Source organism: Mastigoproctus giganteus, chromosome 3 (assembly GCF_048544385.1).
Source record: "Mastigoproctus giganteus isolate SK-2022 chromosome 3, ASM4854438v1, whole genome shotgun sequence".
Classification (NCBI taxonomy): domain Eukaryota; kingdom Metazoa; phylum Arthropoda; class Arachnida; order Uropygi; family Thelyphonidae; genus Mastigoproctus; species Mastigoproctus giganteus.
Window position 1 is genome coordinate 127,529,004 of NC_143577.1, and position 22,288 is coordinate 127,551,291.

Genomic DNA, 22,288 nt, shown 5'->3' on the forward strand with positions numbered 1-22,288 from the left:
CCAATTGTGATAAGCAAAATTCTTATTTGGAACAGCCTTGGCACAGTTACTGAAAATAAAGGACAAGATTTTACAGCGGAGTGTGGAATAAAGGATTTTATCCCTACAATAATAATTTCATTGATACGATCTGAGCAAATGTTGACATCAGATTTAAAACAGTAATTTAACCAAAAAAAAGAAATCTTACAGATCATCCTATTTGGTATTCTTGCAATATCAAACAACCTGAGGTTGAGTATGGCTATGAGAGAAAGGACAATCATCAAGTTGTGATCTTATGTGCCTAGAAGACCACCTCAACTTGACCGTGTACTTGGGAAGGCTGTTTGTGCGAAAAAGATCAGGGGTGTTGGCTGTGTGGTTAGCATTGTCTGGTATATAAATGAACAATCTGCAAAATTGCAAAAGCCTCAGAATTTCAACCAGCTGGGTAAGTGCAAATAGAAAACTGAAGCTAGCTGGAGTTATGAACATTAAAACCACCAAGGAAAATTACCTCACTATTAGCAAAGTTGAGCTGGAGAAAGTCAAAGAGTTCTAAATGATCAATGAGTTGGGAGAATGATAGTCAAGAGATGAATTTGACAGAATGGGGTACAGAGTTTTAAGCCAGAGAAGATCAAAAGGAAGAGATTCCAAATTACACTGTGACATGGAATATCAGAGTAGACATATGCACTAATACCACCTTTGAAGTGAAAGGAATTGTATAGTAAATAATTTGACCAATTTAGATGAGCAGTGGTTAAATCAACTGATAATTGGGATTCTGTCGGAAAAAGAATGTGAAGTTCGGTATTCTGAAAGTGGAAAGGAACATCACTCAGAATAGAACTGAGCCAATGTATATCTGTGACACAAATAAGGAAAAGTTTGGAAGGCTTAGGTTCTTTTTGCAGATAGTTTATTCTTTTAGTTTGACTATACATGATGTATTCCGTAGTAAGGAACGGTGAAGAGGATATGTTGTATGAAGTAATGCAATTTTTGGATATAGCATATAAACAGCACTGAGACCACATATATTTGTGAAATGAACAAGGAAGTGTTTGGGAGGTTGATGTTTTCACAGATAAGTTTGCTCTATTACTCTAATAATTCAGGGTATATTCAGTAGTAAGAAAAGATGTGGGGAGGATGCTGTATTAAGTAATGAAATATTTCGATATCTCTCATGCACACACAGTAATAAACTCGATATAACGTGGCCTCAACAATGCTCCCATCACACACAGTACTTGGACTCCCTCCAGTCACTATCTGGCAGAGTAGTCAGTGAGATTATACACTAGCTGATTCAGAAGCCTCTATACCGGGGTTTCTTAACTTGGTGCTCACGGGCACCATTCTGCTCTTTAAAAAATAAATTTTGCTCACGACCGAACCTAAAATGGGTGCTCTAGGGCACCTTCGCTTAAGGTAAAAAATTTATATATAAATCTCTGTATTAAGAAAGGTGTTCTATTTCTGAACTTTCTGTAATATTCTAGAAAAATCCATCCAATCTTCATTAGAAAATCGTTTCTTTTGTTAGTGATTGGAGGAAAATTATATATTTTGCGACGTTTTAATCCCAAAAACGGTCAAGGTTTGCCTTTTAGTATTCTTAAATTTTTTTCTTATTAATTATTAATTAATAAGAAAAAAATATTCTTCTTATTGTTAATTTGACATTTATTTAGTAAGAAAAATTTTTACAAAACACTTTGTTGAGAGTACAATCATTGTTGCCATAGTGTTGCTACAGACTGAAGGTTTCTTAACTTGGTGCTCACGGGCACCATTCTGCTCTTTAAAAAATAAATTTTGCTCACGACCGAACCTAAAATGGGTGCTCTAGGGCACCTTCGCTTAAGGTAAAAAATTTATATTTGTGCAATTCTCCGTTTCTGATTTTAACAGGTTTCTGCCTGGGTTTTGCTCAGCTTATAATCACTTCTATATTCACAATTTACTATTTGCAGACGATCAGGTGGTGATAGTACAAGACTTATAAGATGTAGACTATGCATGCCGTAAATTGTTTGAGGAATATAAACGATGGGGTCTAAAAATCAATTTTAGCAAGACTGAAATGCTGTCTTGAGGATTGGGACAGTGTTAAAATCAAACAAGTTGATAAATTCAAAATATTTGAGATCAATCTTTGAGATCAAAGGACCATCCCAAGCAGAGATCAATAAGAGAACTGCAGATGGCAGAAAGGCTATCAGCATGTTAAATTCTGTTCTATGGAGCAGAAATATTCTAAATAAAAATCTTCTTTTTATTTAGAATATCTCTGCTTATATTTTAAACTTATATTTTAAACTTATATTTCAAACAATTATATAAAATATTTTATTATATGGAGCGGAAACCTGGACGTTGAATAGGTGAGGGGAAAACAACCACAGAAATGGATTTTTGGAGATGTTCGGCAAGAACTTCTAGAAGAGACAGAAAACGCAATGAAGACATAAGAGAGAAAATGGAAGTGAAAAAGAATACTATTGATACTCTCAAAGAAAAGGTTTAACATGGTATGGGCATGCAAAACAGATGAAAGAAACCAGATATCCAAAGGCTATCCTGGAATGGATACCTCCAAGAAGGAGAAGAGGAAGACCTAGGAAGTCACGAATGGATGAAGTACAGGAGTGCATGACAGCACAAGGTTTAACTGACCAAGACACCTTGAATTGCACTTTATGGGGGGAAAAAATTTCGACCAAAAATAACTTTTAGGCTGAGGAAACCCATTGTAAATAGAAACACTCCTCTTGAAGAAGAAGATATCTCCTTAGATTCAAGGCATTTATATCAAAGCAAAAACTGGCAACATAACAGAGTTCCTACCACCCCCCCCCCTGTTAAAAAGACCACCTTAAAAAAATTTGAGCAGGGACTAGAATCCATGCTTATTTCCTCCAGGATTTATGTTAGAACAATAGTGCTAGGTGACTTTACATTCACTATGATTATGGAATGGGAAAGGAAGACCCTAACAATAAAAATACCTATTCATTACAGTTCCTGAAGGATACATTCCTTAGACTGAACCTAAAACAAAAATGCAAACTCCCTACCAGAAAAGATCTCCTTGACTTAATATTTACAAACTTCGAGATAAATATTAATTATGTTATCAGTTACTTCTACTCGGATCATCAAGCATTAATTCTTGACTTTCATCTTAAAACCTAACAAATCAAAAATGAAGTCAGGCAATGCTCCCATAATTTTAGGAAAGCCCCCTGAGACAAAATCAGAAAAGAAATTTAAAACCCTAATTCAGTGGTTTCAACCTTTTTTTAATAACGGCACCCCTACTCAATTTTCTCAATATATATATAAAATATTAAAAAATATATATGTTACGATATTTATTACAATAATATAATTATAAAAATTACATTTCATAATACAAATTATATACAGTATGTAATTTTATTCTTTATATAGAGGTACTAAGTAAACATCAATTATAGATCACCACAAAATTAAAAAGATACTGTACACCTTTTTATAATGAAATAAACATATAAATTAAAAAATAATAATAAGTTTAAGTAACTTAAACCCAAATTACGTGGCACCCCTGGAATGTTGTTGCGGCACCCCGGTTGAAAACCACTACACTAATTGGTAAACGTTATTTAGTAATCAAGATCCTAACTCAATTTTGGATCTGCTGTATGACAACCTAGACTCAATTATCAAAATTAATACACCTTACCAAGTCAAACACCAAAAAATGTCCTGTGTAGTTCACTAAAGGAATAATTCGATTACTTAGGGGGGGGGGGGGGAAATGTTCATCAAATACAAAACACACAGAGACATGAGTTATATCCAATTCTCCAACCTAAGAATATAGAAAATACAATATCAATGCAGCCTACCAAAATTACTTATCCAATCTACAAAATGCAATGCTGAACAGGCATGATATGAGACCATTCTGGAAGCATTGGAAAATGGGTTATAAAAACAACCTGTCAATAAAACTGAGGCCATTATATTAGAAGATTTTGCTAAATATTATAGTGACCTAAATACTGAAAAAGCAGGATACATCTCCTCCTCCTCATATTAGAGTAATATCCTGACACAATTTGAAGTTAATCCATATATTCTATTAGATACCCTTAAGTTCAATTTAAACTACGATACAAACGCATTGTATTCCCATGGCCCTCTGGAAACACTTCTTTTTAGTCCTGCAACAACTGTTACATCTGATAAATGCCATCTTCAAAAAGGGATCACTCCCTGCAAGATTAAAGGAAACTACCATTACCCCACTATTTAAAAAGTGGTTCAAAAGACAGCACTGCCTCATTTAGACCCATACACAAAGCTAACCAACTAAGTAAGATCACTGAGAATATTTTATATTCTCAGCTATGTTGCTTTGTGAAGAACAAATTTAGCCATATTCATCATGGCTTCCTTATGAGTAGGTCAACAGTGACCAACTTACTTTCCTTAGAACACGATATCAGACATGCACTTGACAATAACAACCAAATAGACATATATCTAGACATGCAAAAAGCCTTTGATTCAGTACCACACAATTTGTTCTGCCTTAAATTAAATAGGGATATTAAGTAATGCTTTGTCACTAATGTTAAACTTCTTTTACAACAGGAAAAGCACAGTTCTTTTTTATAGAAGCTACTCCTCCACTTTTCCTACCCAAAGGGGAGTCCCACAGGGTTCTCCTCTTGATCCACTATTATTTGTTGGGATATCAGAGACGTGGTGTCACAAGATATAAGTAATGTGGAACTGGAATTTGGGGAATACAATGTGTATAGAAAGGATAGACAGGACAGGAGGGGAGGAGGGGTTATGCTATTAGTTAAGAAACACATAAAGTCCAAGGAAGTGAAGCCAGTCTACATCGATGGACAGGGCAGTGTCGAGTCAGTTTGGTGTGACATAAGCATAGGGAAATCAAAATTGAGAGTAGGAGTGTACTATAGGCCTAATGATTCTGATGAGTATAATAAGATATTGTACAGGGAAATAGAGTGGGCCAGTAAATCAGAGAGTCTTATAATGGGGGATTTTAATTTCCCAGATATTGACTGGAATTTGTGGGTTGGTCACTCGCACACTAGCAAGGCTTTTGTGGATTTATTGGATGATTGTTTTCTACATCAGCATGTTTGTGAGGCAACTAGAGGGAGGAATACTCTTGATTTGATTATCAGCAGTGATTCTTCATGCATTAAGAATCTGCAGATAAATGAACCACTAGGTGGCAGTGATCACAGTATGCTGAAGTGGGATTTACTCAAGGAGGTAACTACCATCAGAGGTAAAGGGAAGGGTTTTTGTTTTCGTAAAGGCGACTATGATGGTCTGAGACAGTATTTAAATTCTATACAGTGGGACCAACTGATGATGTTACCAACAGCAAACTCAAAATGGGAAGCATTCAAGGAGGCTACCACGCTTTACATACCAACTAAGAAATATTGTTCAAGGTTTAAGCCTAAATGGTTGTCAGATGAACTAATGAGACATGTGGCAGAGAAGAAAAATGCATGGGATACATACAAATTAATGGGTGACATGGAAGCCTATGATAGATATAAGTTGGTCTGTAACCAAGTCACAAAGGAGATTAGGCAGGCAAAGGCAGACTACGAAAAATCCTTGGCAAAGGATGCAAAGAAAAACAGAAAAGAGTTCTTTACATATTTAAACTCAAGAAGGAAAGGGATGAATCAGATTGGTCCACTGGATATTGATGGTTCAACAGTTGAGGATCCTGCTCAGGTGGCTAACAATCGAAACGAGTATTTTGCATCTACATTCACGCATGAGGAGTTATTCAGGAAGGAGAATGATGTAGGTAAAGTAAACATTGGCAGTGAGCTGGATGATTTTGTAATAACTGAGAGGAAAGTGGAGGAGAGATTGTTGAGGATAAACATAAAAAAGGCACCTGGGGTGGATGGGATCTATCCAGTTATATTAAAGGAGGCAGCAAAGGAAGTAAGCAAACCCCTAGCCATAATTATGAGAGCTTCTTTGGACTCAGGGGAGGTACCCATAGACTGGAGATGTGCAAATGTAACCCCAATTCACAAAGGAGGATCAAAGGCTGACACAAGTAATTATAGACCTGTTAGTTTAACTTCTGTTCCAGGTAAATTAATGGAGGCACTGGTTAAAGAAGCACTGCAGGATCATCTAGACAAGAATTCAGTTATAGCTCAGACGCAGCATGGTTTTGTTAAGGGCAGGTCTTGCCTGACCAATTTGATTGGATACTATGATGTAGTCACAAAAGAACTGGATGCAGGGAATAACTTTGATATTATATATTTGGATCTTAGAAAGGCTTTTGATACTGTTGCACATGGGAGACTGCTGCACAAATTGTAGCAGTGTGGCATTGGAGGCAAATTGCTGCTATGGATAAGGGGATGGTTGAGTGGCAATCAATGGACACTGCTCAACGTGGACTAATGTTATTAGTGGAGTTCCTCAGGGTTCATTGTTGGGTCCGTTGTTGTTTTCGGTGTTTATGAATGATATTGATGATGGGATATTAAGTTTAATGTCCAAGTTTGCAGATGATACAAAGGTTGGCAGGGTTGTTAAGGACACTACTGACGCTATGCTGCTGCAACAGGATCTGGAAAGGTTGAACAGATGGGCTGAGAGGTGGCAAATGAAGTTTAACATTGACAAATCTAAAGTACTACATATGGGAAACAGTAACCCCAGAGCAACGTATCAACTCTGCGGTACTACACTGACAGTGGTGGAGAATGAAAAGGACCTGGGGGTAATTGTGCAGGAAGATATGAAGTTCTCTGAGCAGTGCAGACGACTTGCAAGAGTAGCTCATGGTGTCTTGTCAATGATATACAGGAATTTTTCTAGCAGGGATAAGGAGGTGATTATTCCCTTGTATAAGGCAATGGTTAGGCCACATCTTGAGTACTGTATACAGGTCTGGAGGCCTCATTTCAAGAAGGATGTAGAGCTGCTGGAACGGGTACAGAGAAGGGCAACAAGATTAGTGAATGGAACAAAGGGTTGCTCTTACGAAGAAAGGCTTAAGTTTTGCAAATTACAGAGTCTGGAGACTAGGCACCGGCGAGGTGATCTGATAGAGGTGTATAAGGCTTTGAATGGTTTGAGCATGCTCAATGCCAATGGGATTCGTCATCTTGCTCAGAATAATCACTTCAGAGGGCATAAATTCAAATTGAGGAAGGACGGATGTCGGATAGACGTGTGGAAATTTGCCTTTGGCCAGCGGGTGGTTGGTTGGTGGAACCGACTTCCATCAATTGTTGAAGTTGATAGCCTAAACAAATTTAAAGCTCAACTGGACAGGTATTTCGAACGAACGGAGGGGTGAAATGGGAGTGGTGTGTGTTTTTTTTTTTTTTGGCTGATGCTGAATAAGCCTGCTTTCTTGCATCATATGCCTCTACTAATGCTAATGCTAATTTGCGATATACATTAATGGCATACAAGATTCTACGCAACATGTAGACATCAAATGCTATCATATGCAGATGACCTTAAAATATACAAAACCATTATATCAATACAAGACTGAATTACTGTAAGAAGGATTAACCACTATCACTTTGTGGATTAGAAATAATGGCCTAACACTGAACTTAATCAAATGCTGCATCATCTCTATTGCAGACTATCACAAAAAAACATAAAATCAACTATCCCTACAAAACCAATAATCAGGAGATAGAGTACAAGAGGTTTCAGATTTGAGAGTATGGTTCTCTGCCAAGGGAACCTTCAATATACATATCAATAAGACCACAGCAAAGGCCTCCAAAGTCTCTTTGACTAATTAAAAGAATCTGCTTTGACTTTTCCAATGTACAACTCATAAAAACAGCATGTATAATGATCATCAACCAGATACTTGAATATGCCTCACAAATCTGGAATCCTCACACCAAAATACTCATAAAACAAGTGGAACATATTCAGAAATCCATAGGTTGGATTTTTAGTGTACAGGTCTAGGTTGGAAATGGATAAAGTCTTATTATGAATGGTGCACTCACTTCAGGATGGTACCACTCTCCCAAAGAAGGGCTGTGGCAGACTGCAAATTCCTGATGCATCTCCCGGCTGGAAAGCTGGATGCCCCTGAGCTGTTAGACATGATCAATTTTAGCTGCCCTCCAAGAGCTTTGAGAAGACATAATCTGCTGGCACTAGAACCATTCAGAACTGATAATCTAAAATTCAACTACTTCAAAAGAACTGCAAGATTGCTCAATGACTCTAACATTGATATTCTAGCTGAAGATATCAATACCAAAAAAGAATTACAAAGGTTCTATAATCAAGAAACTAAAAAATAAGAATAATAAATGATTAAATAAATAAATAAAGAAAAAAAATATATATACATATATACTGTATATAATAACTATAAATAATTCAATAAATAATATATATATATATATATATATATATATATATATATATATATATTAAATAATACAATAATTTTTTAAAAAAAAATAATAAAATATAATTAGCCATATGGTGCAAGTATGAGGCTTTTCCAGCACCAGGCAAAAAAAAAAAAAAAAAAAAAGCTTGAGTTACCCTGAAGGAGGGGAGAGAGAGAAGAAAATCACCAAGAAAGAGAAGAATGATATCCAGCTCAGGACCCTGGGTGTGTCAAGCCCATACTTAACAGATGTGAGCCCCTTGGGTTTTATATCACCTGCTAATCACTTAATCATTCCGAGTTAATTATAAATTATGATCAAACAAAATATAATGACAAGGTTTTTTTTTAGAAATACATCCAATCTTTGCCTAAATGCAAATCTCCTGCAATATGATATTATCTTTATATGCTGTATTATATCCCATTTTATTTATTTACTGTAAATAATCTGGCTGTTCTGAAGTAATAAAAAAAAAAAAAAAAGAAACAAATTAATGAACATGAGATAAAAAATGATGCATTAACACTCCCTTTGCAATTGTCTGATTTCAGACCTACATGTTGCAAAGAAACAAAAAATTAAGAGTATGCATTTCAGTCCTCTTGGGAATATGATTATTTGGTAACAGATAATAGAAGTGGAACTGGTGTAATTTGCTTATTACGTCAGGCGTGTTTGGCTGGCTATCGGAAGCTGAATTGTGAAAGACATTACAAAACATGCTATAGGAATTTTCGTGAAGCTATTCCCAAATTTAAAAGCTCAACTTCAAGAAGTAAAAAAGAAGTAAAAAAGAAACTTGAAAGATATAAAAATAATTTAAATTTAGGTTAAGCTAATAGTAGTAAAGTATAATTGCAAAAAATTCAGTGCATTACACTAATAGTGAAATAATAAAAAAAATGCGGTGCCATCATTGGCAGAAGTGCTTGCTAGCATCTTACCAGAAAACTACCTTGATTAGCTCCACCAAAAACATTCCTTGAATAATGATATAGTTTAAAATTGAGTTCATAAAATGGCAGATGCAATATTCAATGAATTATTAGGTAAAATCGAAAAGTTGTGTATTTTTTTCACTAGCACACGATGAGTTGACTGATATTTCAGGCATATCACAACTCATGTGCTTTGGTTGTTTGATTCAACATAATGGCAGCTCTGAAGAAGATTTTTTGGTTATCTTGCCGCTTACTAGTCACACAACTGTATGACTAGTAAGTTCCGGGAAAATTAATGGAGGCACTGGTTAAAAAAGCACTGCAGGATCATCTAGACAAGAATTCAGTTATAGCTCAGACACAGCATGGTTTTGTTAAGGGCAGGTCTTGTCTGACCAATTTGATTGGATACTATGATGTAGTCACAAAAGAACTGGATGCAGGGAATAACATTGATATTATATATTTGGATCTTAGAAAGGCTTTTGATACTGTTGCGCATGGAAGACTGCTGCACAAATTGGAGCAGTGTGGCATTGGAGGCAAATTGCTGCTATGGATAAAGGGATGGTTGAGTGGCAGATGGTTGAGAGTGGTAATCAATGGACACTGCTCAACGTGGACTAATGCTATTAGTGGAGTTCCTCAGGGTTTAGTGTTGAGTCCATTGTTGTTTTCTGTATTTATAAATGATATTGATGATGGTATATCAAGCTTAATGTCCAAGTTTGCAGACGATACAAAGGTTGGCAGGGTTGTTAAGGACACTACTGATGCTATGCTGCTGCAGCAGGATCTGGAAAGGTTGAGCAGATGGGCTGAGAGGTTGCAAATGAAGTTTAACATTGACAAATGTAAAGTACTACATATGGGAAACAGTAACCCCAGATCAACGTATCAACTCTGTGGTACTACGCTGACAGTGGTAGAGAATGAAAAGGACCTGGGGGTAATTGTGCAGGCAGATATGAAGTTCTCTGAGCAGTGCAGACGAGCTGCAAGAGTAGCTCATGGTGTCTTGTCAATGATATACAGGAATTTTCTAGAAGGGATAGGGATGTGATTATTCCCTTGTATAAGGCATTGGTCTGGCCACACCTTGAGTACTGTATACAGGTCTGGAGGCCTCATTTCAAGAAGGATGCAGAGCTGCTGGAACGAGTACAAAGAAGGGCAACAAGATTAGTGAATGGAACAAAGGGTTGCTCTTACGAAGAAAGGCTTAAGTTTTGTAAATTACAGAGTCTGGAGACTAGGCATCGGTGAGGTGATCTGATAGAGGTGTATAAGGCTTTGAATGGCTTGAGCATGCTCAATGCCGATGGGATTCTTCCTCTTGCTCAGAATAATCACCTGAGAGGGCATAAATTCAAATTGAGGAAGGACGGATGTCGGATAGATGTGTGGAAATTTGCCTTTAGCCAGCGGGCAGTTGTTTTGTGGAATAGACTTCCATCACTTGTTGTTGAAGTTGATAACCTAAACAAATTTAAGGCTCAGCTGGACAGGTATTTCGAACGAACGGAGGGGTGAAATGGGAGTAGTGGTTGTGTTTTTTTTTGGCTGATGCTGAATAAGCTTGCTTTCTTGCATCATATGCCTCTACTAATGCTAATGCTAACTGGAAAAGATGTATGACGCATTTTCGAAATTCCTCACAGTGCACAAAATTGATCTGGGTAAACTTGTATCAATTGTTACAGATGGTGCGCCTTCCATAATAGGTAAAAACAAAAGCCTTATTGCTTATCTTAATAGTGATGAAAGGATACCTAATTTTGTGCATTATCACTGTTTGGTTCCTATTGAGGTCTTGTGTTCACGTATGAAAGATCAAAAAGAAATTACAGGATGTCTTGAAGTTATTGTTAAAGTCATCAACCATTTTATTGCTAAATACCTAAATAACCAACTTCTAAAAATATTTTTGGAAGATCTTCAAGCACCACATTCTGATTATACTAACCATGCAGAGGTTCGTTGGAAAGGCGCTCTCCAGAATTTGGGAGGCGTTTGAAGAGGAAAAGCTTTTCCGGTAGAAAGCAATAAAGAAAACATTTTCAATGAAATTTTTACAGAAGATTTGAAGATTACACTTTCATTCATGGTTGACATCTTCAGCTATTTAAATGAGTTAAATTTGAGGCTACAGGGAAAAGATAAATTTGTGGTAATTTTATACGAGGAGATTATTGCATCTGAGCAAAAAAACTTTGTGTTTCAGAATCAGTTTTTAAAATTTCATTTTAAAACTTGATTCTAAGAATGAATGTAATCAAAGACCTTAGTGGCCAATTCCAAGAAAGATTTGAATACTTGAAAGAGCACCTCCCAAAATTTGAATTAACAATAAATTACAGAAATTTTGAAATCAGTAACTTGGAACAAAAATTTTCAATCAAAATGAAGTAGCAGCTGCCAAGTTAAAATTTGTCAAACATACACATGTGAATGATTTTTTTTTGATTTTTTTGATTTGGTAGTTGTTGGCGCATCGGCTTCTGTGGCCATATTGCACCTCCCAAGGTTTTTGCAGTACTTTGATCCAAGCCCGAGGCGGGAATCGAACCCGCGACCTTTGGGTTGCCGGGCAGGTACTTTACCCACTTGGCTGGCCCAGTCGGCTACACATGTGAATGCTGATCCAAACATTAATGAACAATATCAAAAAAAAAAAAAAAAAACACAAGATTATTGTCATCACATTTGGAAGAAAATCTGCGATTATCTCTTCATAATGGGGAAATTGATTAGTAAGGTTTGGCATCATCTCTTCAAAGTCAAAGTTCACACTAATAATGTAATAAATATTAGTGCCCAAAAACTATACTGAGAAATGTAATTCTTGTATTCATAATACAGCTAAAAAATTTATATTTTAATATATGATGCTTGCACATATTGTAAGCTGGAAAATCTTGCTAGCTTAAAGCTAAAGGTTAAGAATCCCTGCTCTATACAGTTACCAATAGGTTCAGTCTGGTGGACTAGCTAGTGGCCAGCCTGCAAACTCCATGTTAGTGCTGTACCCTAGAAATGTTAAGGAGGACCTTATCATGATGTCCACCATAACCTCAAAAGACATCAATCAGACTATTATTCAATAGATGGTGGGGAAGGGAGATTGTCTTTGTGTTGGAGACTAAACATGGGTTCCACCATTTCAAGACTCCATTTCATAAGCAAACTGGTGGTATTGCACCAGTTGATGAGAGTCATCTACCACCCTAGTTAAAGTGTTGTTGTGTGGATGCTACACTTTAACTACTGGTTATAGTAGTAGTAGTAGTAGTAGTAGTGGCACTTGATGCAAGAAAGCAGTGTAGGAGCTTATGCAGCATCAGCCAAAAAAAAAAAAAAAAAAAAAAAAATATCACACCATACCCTCCAATTGCCTGTCCAGTTCCTCCTTAAATTTATTTAACCTATCAACTTCCACAACGACAGATGGAAGTTTGTTCCAGCAATTAACAACCCGCTGGCTAAAGGCAAATTTCCGCACATCTATTCTACATCTATCCTTTCTTAATTTGAACTTATGTCCCCGTAGGTTCGTATTCTGAACAAGTGGGAGGATCCCATCAGAATTCAGCGTGCTCAACCCATTCAGGGCCTTATAGACCTCAATCAGATCACCGCGCAGGTGCCTAGTCTCCAGCCACTGCAATTTGCAGAACTTAAGCCTCTCTTGGTAAGAGGATCCCTTCATTCCCCTCACCAATCGTGTTGCTCTTCTCTGTACACGCTCAAGCAAATCTACATCCTTCCTAAAATGAGGCCTCCAGACCTGTACGCAGTACTCAAGACGTGGCCTGACCATTGCCTTATACAGAGGGACAATCACCTCCTTTTCCCTGCTAGCAAAATTCCTATATATCATTGACAAAACCCCATGACCTGCCCTAGCAGCCTGTCTACATTGCTCAGAAAACTTCATATCTGACTGCACAATTACTCCCAGGTCTTTTTCATTTTCTACCACCTTAAGTGTAGTACCACACAGTTGGTACGTTTCTCTGGGGTTACTTCTACCCATATGCAGTACTTTGCATTTGTCAAGGTTAAACTTCAGTTGCCACTTCTTAGCCCATCTGCCCAAATTATCTAGATCCTGTTGCAGTAGCACACTGCCATTACTGTCATTAACAACCCTGCCAACCTTCGTGTCATCTGCAAACTTCGACATTAAGCCTGATATACCTTCATCAATATCATTGATAAATATACAAAACAACAGTGGCCCCAACACCGAACCCTGTGGGACTCCACTAATAACATTAGTCCACGAAGAGCAGCACCCATTGATTACCACCCTCTGTCTTCTCCCACTTAACCATCCTTTTATCCATTGCAGCAACTTACCCTTAATACCATTCTGCTCCAATTTGTACAGTAGTCTTCCATGCGCAACAGTGTCAAAAGCTTTCCTGAAATCCAAGTATATGATATCAAAATTATTTTTTGCATCCAGTTCCTTTGTGACCACATCATAATAACCAATCAAATTTGTCAGACAAGACTTTCCCTTAACAAACCCATGCTGTGTCTGAATTATTGCTGCAGTCTTGTCTAGATGATCCTGCAATGCATCTTTAACCAGTGACTCCATTATTTTACCCGGAACAGAAGTTAAACTAACTGGTCTGTAATTATTCGCGTCACCCTTCGAACCTCCTTTGTGAATTGGGGATACATTTGCACATCTCCAGTCCGTGGGAACCTCTCCTGAGTCCAAGGATGCTCTCATAATTATGGCTAAGGGTTTGCTTAGTTGCTTTGCCGCCTCCTTTAATATAACTGGATAGATCCCATCCGCCCCAGGTGCCTTTCTTATGTTTAACTTCAACAATTTCTCCTCCACTTTGCTCTCAGTTATTACAAAATCATTAAGCACACTGCTACAATTTGATAACCTTCTTCCATTTTCAAACTGTAATGATTCCTCACGTGTGAATGTAGATGCAAAATACTCATTCAGTTTGTTTGCTATCTGAGCAGGATCATCAACAGTCGAACCATCGATGTCAAGTGGACCAATCATACTCAGCCCCTTCCTTTCAGAGTTTATATAAGTAAAGAAATCCTTGCTGTTTTTCTTAGCATCTTTTGCCAAAGATTTCTCGTAATCCGCCTTTGCCTGCCGAACCTCCTTTGTGACCTGATTACAGACTAGCTTATATCTGCTACAGGCTTCTGCGTCACCTGATAATTTATATGCATCCCATGCATTTTTCTTCTCTGTCACGTGTCTCATTAGTTCATTTGATAACCATTTAGGCCTAAACCTTGAACAATATTTCTTCATCGGTATGAAAAGTCTAGTAGCTTCCACGATTAATTCCTTGAATGCTTCCCACTTAGAATTTACTGTTTGGAACATCGTCAGTCGATCCCACTGTACAGAATTTAAAAACTGTCTGAGACCACTGTACTCCCCTTTACGGAAGCAAAAACCCTTTCCTTTACCCCTGACGGTAGTTACCTCTTTGAGTAAATCCCACTTCAGCACACTGTGATCACTGCCACCTAGTGGTTCCTTTATCTGCAAATTCTTAATACACGAATGATCACTGCTGATAACCAGATCAAGAGTATTACTTTCTCTGGTTGCCTCTCGAACATGCTGCTGCAGAAAACAATCATCCAATAAATCCACAAAAGTCTGACTAGTGTGTGAGTGACCAACCCACAAGTTCCAGTCAATATCTGGGAAGTTAAAATCCCCCATTATAAGACATTCTGATTTACTGGCCCACTCTATTTCTCTGTACAATTGTTCATTGTACTCATTCGAGTCATTAGGCCTATAACACACTCCTACTCTTATTTTTGCTTTTGCAGTGCTTATGTCACACCAAACTGACTCAACAGTGCACTGTCCATCTATATCAACTGGATGCACTTCTCTTGATTTTATGTTTTTCTTAATTAACAGCATAACACCTCCTCCCTTTCTGTCCTGTCTATCCTTTCTGTACACATTGTACTCCCCAAATTCCAGTTCTGCATTCCTTATATCTTTGTGACACCACGTCTCTGCTATCCCAACAATATCCGCCTTTGATGTCTTGACCAACACTTCAAATTCATCAAATTTATTTACTATACTTCTAGCATTGGTATACATGCAAGCATACATGCTCCTATGCCTATTCCTCGTTACCCTAACACATCCCATATACCCAACTATTCCAGGATGACTGCCATCCGTCCCTGAAACCCCCAACACCCCTCGCTCCAGGTCGCTTCTTATTCTAATAGAAGTTGTGCAAGAATCACCTTCACCTCTGCCTGCGGTTACTGTTAAACTATTAGTCTTTGTATCCCCCCAAACTAGCAGTTTTCCGACCCACCTAACACTGCCTCGATAGCATCAGCAAATATTCTTGCACCCTTTCTATTTAAGTGTATCCCATCCCTGTAGAAGCAATCTCTCCTGTTAACAAGTACAGTCCAGGCTGAAAAAAATTCTACCCCTTGAGCCTTGCACAATCTTTCCAGGGCCGAATTGATCGACAAGGCTCTCATCATATACTCCCTCCTATCGTGTCTGGGCAGAATTGCAGACACTTTTAAATTCAACCCTAATTCTCGGCTTTTTTTCAACAGTGACCTGTACTTGTTGAGTAATTCTGCCGGTCTCCTACTCTTAATATCATTAGTGCCAACGTGTACAACTATATCACCTTTTGTGCCCTTGAAAGATGATATCCGCTCTACAACGTCATCAACCTTTGCCCCTGGCAGACATACCCTGGTCCTGTTCCACCTATCCATTTTACATAGCATGTTCCCCGTTTCCCTGACAATAGAGTCACCAACAACTAATAGTTCCTGTGGGACCAGCGCATTCTGCCTTGGGGGTTGCCGCTGTGTTGCGTGATGACCAAGTGCACGCTCTGGCGTTGATGTGGGCAGCTGAGAGCTTGATGGGCCCCTCAATTTATTTCCTTCGAGGGCATCCACCCTGTCCTTCAAACTCTCATATAGGCCCATAACAACGCTGAGTTGTCGCCTGATTTCCTTACACTCCTTACATCGCGCACACACAAAGACATCCCCCATGGCAATATCATGTTCCGTTCCAGAGAGTTCGGCAAACATTTCACAAGTTGTACATTTTTTTAGGCTGTGACGCGTTGGAGAATCGCCCCCCTCAGTTCTCCCCCGAGTCACAACACTCCTGCCACTTTGTGCCCGTTGCTTTGCTGCTCTAGTTCGGGACATGGTAGTTTAAATTAATAAAATCAATAAATTAAATGTCAGTAGTATTTGAATAGAAACTATGAAATAGAAACAGTGAAGCGTATTACTATATAATTATGCGTTAGAGCTACCTAGCTACCTCAATTAAAAACTTTGAATTCCCTACAAAAACTTTGAATTCCCTATATACAAAAACAATGGCTACAAAAATCGAACAAAAATAACGGTTTTACCTATCGTAAGTAAAATCCACAAAAACTCTTTATCTAAATTAAAATAAAAAATAACCAGCGTAACTATAACTATATGACTACGTATTAAGTACAATATAAAACAACAATCATGTAAATAAAAGGCAAACACTTATCGTTTTTGCGGAGCCTGTAACTGTCAGCTGTAACTTTTAAATAGAGTCAGCGCCTTCTCCCAATATTATGTTGGTTTGCACCTGGGTGGTCACCTCCAGTATAACTGGTGCCATATTTCAGGAGTTGCACATAGAGGTTATACCTAGAGTTACTCAGAGTTATTTTCGGAGAACAGTCCCACTATTGTGAAGGTGCAAGCAGAGGACTTTGTTGATGCAGAACAATCAGACTTCATCAAAATTTGTTCCACCTGAGTGTCAGCTGAATATCACTTCCATCATCGTTTTATACACCAAGTAGCAAGCCCACCTTGTCATATCTAAGAGAATACCTGTAACAGTCTCAAGTATTAAGTATATTCAAGGTGGAAATGTTTTATATCCCTTTCAGAATGCAATTTCTAAATTTGCATCTAAAGGAACACTGAAGCTGAATGTAAATAAATTGGTTTCTGAAAGATTTTCATTTAGGTTTATGTTTAATGTTCTGTTCTGAATTGATGTATCAAAGCAATTCAGAGTCATCTGCTTTGTCTTATGAATTTGTAGTAAGAAAATTACTATTTAATTCTACTATAAGTCTAAAACAAGTGGCCACCTGATCTCTGAAAATAAATCTTCAGTAATGTTGGGATATATTTTAAACCATCATAACTTTGGCTTCCAAGTTCATGTACATAAATATGAACTTTAAATTGCATTATACAAATTCCTCTTCTTCATGAGGAATTTGTACAATTAATCTCTTTGGCTCATTTAGGCTGAAACTGGCCAAATTATAATAATTGTACTTCTCACAGTGTTCTTAAGTCAAAATGGGTACAGTGGGAATTTGTCCATTGAACAGACAATTATGGTCACAAGGATTGCTTTATGGGTTTAAATATTTGCAAATTAAATTTTGTGAATAAATATAACAAGCCTACAACATAGGTACAGTTACTGCCAAGAATGGAGATTGACTATTAAACGCGCTCCTGCTTTAAACTATATATGGCAATGATTGTAGAGATGAGAAAAGTCATCAGATAGTCTGAATGCCTTCTGGTAACTTCCGGTATACAATAATACACGCATGCTAAGAGTGCCTACAACAAAGAAATTTAAGTTTATTATAAAAACTTATCAATTTTGACTACGCTTATAAAACAATTCACTTGGTTATCATGCTGCTATAATTACGAGATAATAATTCAAAAGCAAATGGAGGTTAAAAAGCTCATCAATTTTGACAAAGCTTATAAACAATTCACTCGATAGATCATATTGCTACATTATGAGACAATAATTCAAAAGCAAATGGAGTTTGTTCTGCGAAGTACATTAGCATCTTCCTATAAGTGATCATTCATCCATGAGGATCAGCATTGTGCTTTCCAGAATATGCAAATGCATGTCCACGCGAACTCATTGCGTGTAAATTAAGCAATACATAACATTAATAATGAAAATCACCAATTACAAATCACAGGTAATAAAGGTGAAGTCACCTCTCGTGATGGTAATTTAATAAAATAATTTATTGAACATGGATCGGTTAGTACTCCATGCTGGAGTATTCTAAAATTAAGAAGAGGCAACGGCATCCTACATGCATTCTCAATTATTGTTTGAGAGATTTTTAGTCAAGTTTACAGATTTTTGGACGATTTATCAAACAATAGGAATCTACATATAAATTAGAAATTTATTAGGCACTCAAAAAAAAAAAAAAAAAACTTACACAACTATTATACGTAAACCGAAATCGGCACGTTCTTTCTTGTAATTTTGTTAGCTTCATTTTTTCTCTTGGAATCCGAGTAAGTTAAGAAACACTTACCAGCATCCTTGTCTGTCATGCTTATTTGAACTAAATATTATACTATGTGGATTACTCTTCTAATTGTTTTATGCAAAATACATACAAATCATTTCCTTCACATAGCATAAACGAAACTTTGGCGCGACTTTACACACGAAAAGAACTCTTGCCAGCAAATGGAGACAAAGCATAATACACATGCGCAGAAATCGTAATAAGTGTTCAGAAGTAATCAGACCGGCTTCAACGATATATCTATTTATCTATCTGTCTATCTATCTATATATTTATTTATTTCAGTATAGTTTTAATAATAAACGTTGTACTACATATATCACAGTTATTGACGTTACAGCTTTTGTTCGTTGGTTAATATTGAATTGTGAAAATTAAATAGTGACGTCACGTTTAAATCATGGCCGATGCGAATATGGGAAACGTGTGGGAAAGGAGGGGTCGAGTGATGTAGTGTGGTATGTATTTGTCAAATGTAAAAGGTGTTTGTTTACAAATTTTGTAAATCATCGGTGTTGCTGAAGGTTTCGGGGTGATTATGGTATGGTTGGCTATATGATTTTTTCCCGTACAGCTGTACAGAATTTCTTATAAACAGGTGACATTAAGTTCAATTATAACCATCAGTGAATCCGGATTTATTAGAATAAATCTGGCGGACACTGGTATAATTCTTCAAATATTAAGTTCCCGTGAATGGCATACTCGATTTCAAAAGTTTATATCACTACTTATGCTTTACGAAATTTATTAATTTCTGTTAGTCGAAGGCTGGGGTTAATTTGTCACTCCGTTTCATAAGTTTTCAAAACCGTTCATGATAACAAGGGTGAGGAACTAAGTATTGTATGTAACATGTCTCGCTTCATCTAAAATAACCAATAAATTGTGGAGTATTGCGAATATTCTACATAGAATGCATCTTTAAACAAATAAATAAATGATATTTATTGAATGGACTATATAGCCTAGAAGTAATAATGTGCACAATTTAATAATGAATAGATAATAATGTTAAAAATGTGATTCAGGAAAGCATATTCCATGAACGCAGGGAATGGCCTAATGCTCCTGAATAACATTGTTGACCTTTCTACAGCCACACTGCTGTTTTTTTTTTTTTTAATAACTATTGCTTGTTGTTTGATTGATGCATTTGTGACTTAATAAAATACCTTTAGAAAAGTTTTCAGCACTCAAATTTTCATTGTGTCAGAGCAAAATGTTCACTGGGTGGTCTGTTGCTTTAAACTCGCAACTGTCCACATGTCGCAGCTTATTATAATTTATTATACCTGTTTTTTGTTTTCATTATATATATGTACTTATATAAATTTTATATAAGTAAAAGTATATATAAAAACTTATATAAATTGTACATAAGTAAAAGCTGCAGGGAAAAGAGAAGAAAGTTAGAAAAAAAAATAATAGCTGATGTGAAAGGAAAAGTAAAGAAAAAAAAAAAAAGCTCCTGTATAATCTTCGTAATGTAACTAAATACTTATATAACTGCCTTTTTTTTACATGTTATGTGAAGTTACCTTAAACTTTAAAAATCTAAACTTATATATATATATATATATATATATATAAAAGAAGAGTAGTCTACTAGTAAAAGATGAAAGAATGTTAATATCCTAGAGGTTTTATATATATATGACTTACTGACTCAAATGCCTTCCATCCAAGATATAAATTAAAAAACAAACATAAATCCAAAAATAAAGAGGATCATGCCCTAATTCAATCAATCTGTGTATAATGCTTAATTGATAACTATTACAATAGCATTAACACCACACATATTAATAACACCAATCAAAATTAAGTTTACTCCTAGATAGCACATTAACATTCATTTAAGTATTATTATCAGTCATATGGTGCAAGGAAGCCTGAAGCTTATGCAGCACCAGCCAAAAAAAAATTTTTGTGAGTTACACTGAGAGAGAGAGAGAAAGAGTAGAAGGGAATCACCAAGAAAGAGAAGAATGGTGATATATATCTATACATATGTAATATTGATAAAAATAATAGGATATAATTACATAACTGAACGACTAAGCAAACAAGAAAAAGTATTAAATTATTAAACTGGATTATGGAACCGGGGCACTTCTAGTTATAGTAGAGATACCAGGCAACCATAATGAATTATAGACAAATGTTTATTTTCAGTGTATTGGGTAGGGGTGCTGACTTGTCAATTGTAATTACCATGGAAAAAATTGAGAATGCTGTCAAGTTAAAAGAGATAACCTGAAATTAAATTAGATTAACATAATAATGATAATAACAATGGTCATCAACATCATCATCGGTCATTTTCAATCCACTGCAGGATGAAGTCCTCTCCAGAAACTTTCCAGTTCCTTGTGCATTGGTCATCCATTTACTACCCACAGACTCGTGAATTTCATCTGTCCATCTCCGTTGTTGTCTTCCAGGTTTTCTTCTAGCTCCTCTTGGGTACCATTCTGTTATTTTCTTAGTCCATCTGTCATCATGTCTACAAGCTATCTGTCCTGCCCAACACCATTTTAGTTTTGATAAGAATGTCCTTTACTTGAGTTTGCTGCATAATCCACGTGTTTCTCTTCTTATCTAACAATCTGATTTCCAATATTAGTATTAGTATTAGTAATGGCCACATGGTGCAAGAAAGCCTATGGCTTATGCTGCACCAGCCAAAAAAAAAAAAAATATATATATATATATATAATCCATTCCATTTTTCGTTGTGTAGTTCTCAGCTTCTCTTCCATTCTTTTGGTAAGTGCCCAAGTTTCAATTCCATAAGTCATGGTGAGGAGTATACATTGTTAATTTTTTTTACGTTGCAGACAAATTGGGATATTGCTCCTCAGTATGTGACTATATTTCCTGAATGCTATCCATCCAAAATTTACTCTTCTCTTGACTTCCAGCCATTTATCATTATTACAGCTAATGACTTGTCCCAGATAAGTATATGACTCTCATGTTTTCAATTACTGCTCCTTCAATCGTTATATCCCTTTCTGTGGCATACTTGTTCATCATTACTTTAGTTTTCACGTTATTCATCTTTAGTCCAAGATCCTTACTAACTCTGCATAACTGATTAAGATTTTCCTCCGATTCTTTGGGATCACGAGTTATGACTACAATGTCATCTGCAAATCGTAAATGGTTTAGCTATTCTCCATTCACATTTACTCCTTTCTGCGACCAGTCTAATTTTCTGAAAGTTTCCTCAAGGGCAGGAGTAAGCAACTTTGGGGATATTGTCTCCTTGTCGAACTCCTTTCTCAATTTGTCTAGTCTAATAAAGGAAGTAGCGTTCTCATATGTTTACTTATAAATCATAATATATGGGGAATCTATGCCTTGTCTTTCCAGTGCCCAAAACATTGCCTTATGCTGTATGGAGTCAAATGCCAGGCATAATGGTGTTTTATATTCATTTGCTTTCTCCATTAGTGTGGTATTACGTGAAGGTGATCCATAGTTG

At 36.6% G+C, this 22,288-nt stretch overlaps 2 protein-coding genes across 10 annotated transcripts in view; one reads left to right on the forward strand and one right to left on the reverse strand.

Annotated features, from left to right (window-relative positions):
* Positions 1-18,953, reverse strand: part of Caf1-55 (chromatin assembly factor 1 p55 subunit) — a 406,164-nt gene extending 387,211 nt beyond the window's left edge. For 2 of the 3 annotated variants that reach the window (XM_090369421.1, XM_090369420.1), the window contains exon 1: positions 18,799-18,953. In XM_090369421.1, the coding sequence (XP_090225547.1) occupies positions 18,799-18,817 (19 nt within the window). In that variant the 5' untranslated portion in view covers positions 18,818-18,953. Of the gene's footprint in view, positions 1-8,060; positions 8,214-18,798 lie in introns of all 3 variants that reach the window. The other variant, XM_090369424.1, reaches the window with a different exon arrangement.
* A 111-nt stretch (positions 18,954-19,064) lies between these two features.
* Positions 19,065-22,288, forward strand: part of LOC150088264 (ralBP1-associated Eps domain-containing protein 1-like) — a 791,977-nt gene continuing 788,753 nt past the window's right edge. For 3 of the 7 annotated variants that reach the window (XM_090369413.1, XM_090369418.1, XM_090369419.1), the window contains exon 1: positions 19,066-19,253. The gene's annotated coding sequence lies outside the window, so the exon portion shown is untranslated. The other 4 variants (XM_090369415.1, XM_090369417.1, XM_090369416.1 and 1 more) reach the window with 3 other exon arrangements.